The sequence below is a fragment of the Wasmannia auropunctata genome, unplaced genomic scaffold, assembly GCF_000956235.1.
Source record: "Wasmannia auropunctata unplaced genomic scaffold, wasmannia.A_1.0 LD335996.1, whole genome shotgun sequence".
NCBI classification, from domain to species: Eukaryota; Metazoa; Arthropoda; class Insecta; order Hymenoptera; family Formicidae; genus Wasmannia; species Wasmannia auropunctata.
Window position 1 is genome coordinate 1,930,558 of NW_012026894.1, and position 666 is coordinate 1,931,223.

Sequence of the window (666 nt, forward strand, 5' to 3'; positions counted from 1 at the left end):
TCTAATGTTTGGTAAAATTGTAACTGATATTGATAGCAACTAAACTGTAAAAAATGGTCATGATCGGCACGGGGGCAGATCGCCCCTCCTTATCCAGCTACGGCCTTTAGTCCACACACTTGTAGCGATTGTAGCGACCCGAACGAATCATTAAAACCTTGACGGGCGTGTGAACAACAACTCACCAAAGTTTTATCGCAATCGGATGAATGGTTTACGAACGCATACGGGACAAACAAACAAACAAACAACAAACATTCATTTTTATATATATAGATAAATAAAATAGTTTTACTTAACAATTTTTTAAATTATTATGAAGAAATCTAAACACCATTCAAAATTTTATGTACTTTTACACACACACACGCACGCACGCACGCACGCACGCACGCACGCACACACAAAATTAAAAAATACATCTCTTTTATCCTTAATCATATTTTTAACATATCCAATGTTTTTTTAAAATCGGAGAGAAACATTTGGTTGTATTTGTTCAATTGTTGGTAATATATGGGAATAAAAGAGCAGTTTTCAGAACTAAACATAATATAATAGTTTTATTATATAGATGTTGTACATACTTATTGTAGATGATAACTTATTGTAGATGATAAATGTAGTTACCAGTAAATTTAAAAAGAATATTTGATTTTCATGTAA

The 666-nt window shown here is 32.0% G+C and overlaps 1 protein-coding gene across 1 annotated transcript in view; it reads left to right on the forward strand.

Moving 5' to 3' along the window:
* The window catches only part of LOC105453739 (teneurin-a), a 38,262-nt gene that overhangs the window by 6,844 nt on the left and 30,752 nt on the right, over nucleotides 1-666 (forward strand). Inside the window, exon 3 of the mRNA XM_011695924.1 lies at nucleotides 614-632. Coding sequence (XP_011694226.1) covers nucleotides 614-632 — 19 coding nt within the window. The remainder of the gene's footprint in view (nucleotides 1-613; nucleotides 633-666) is intronic.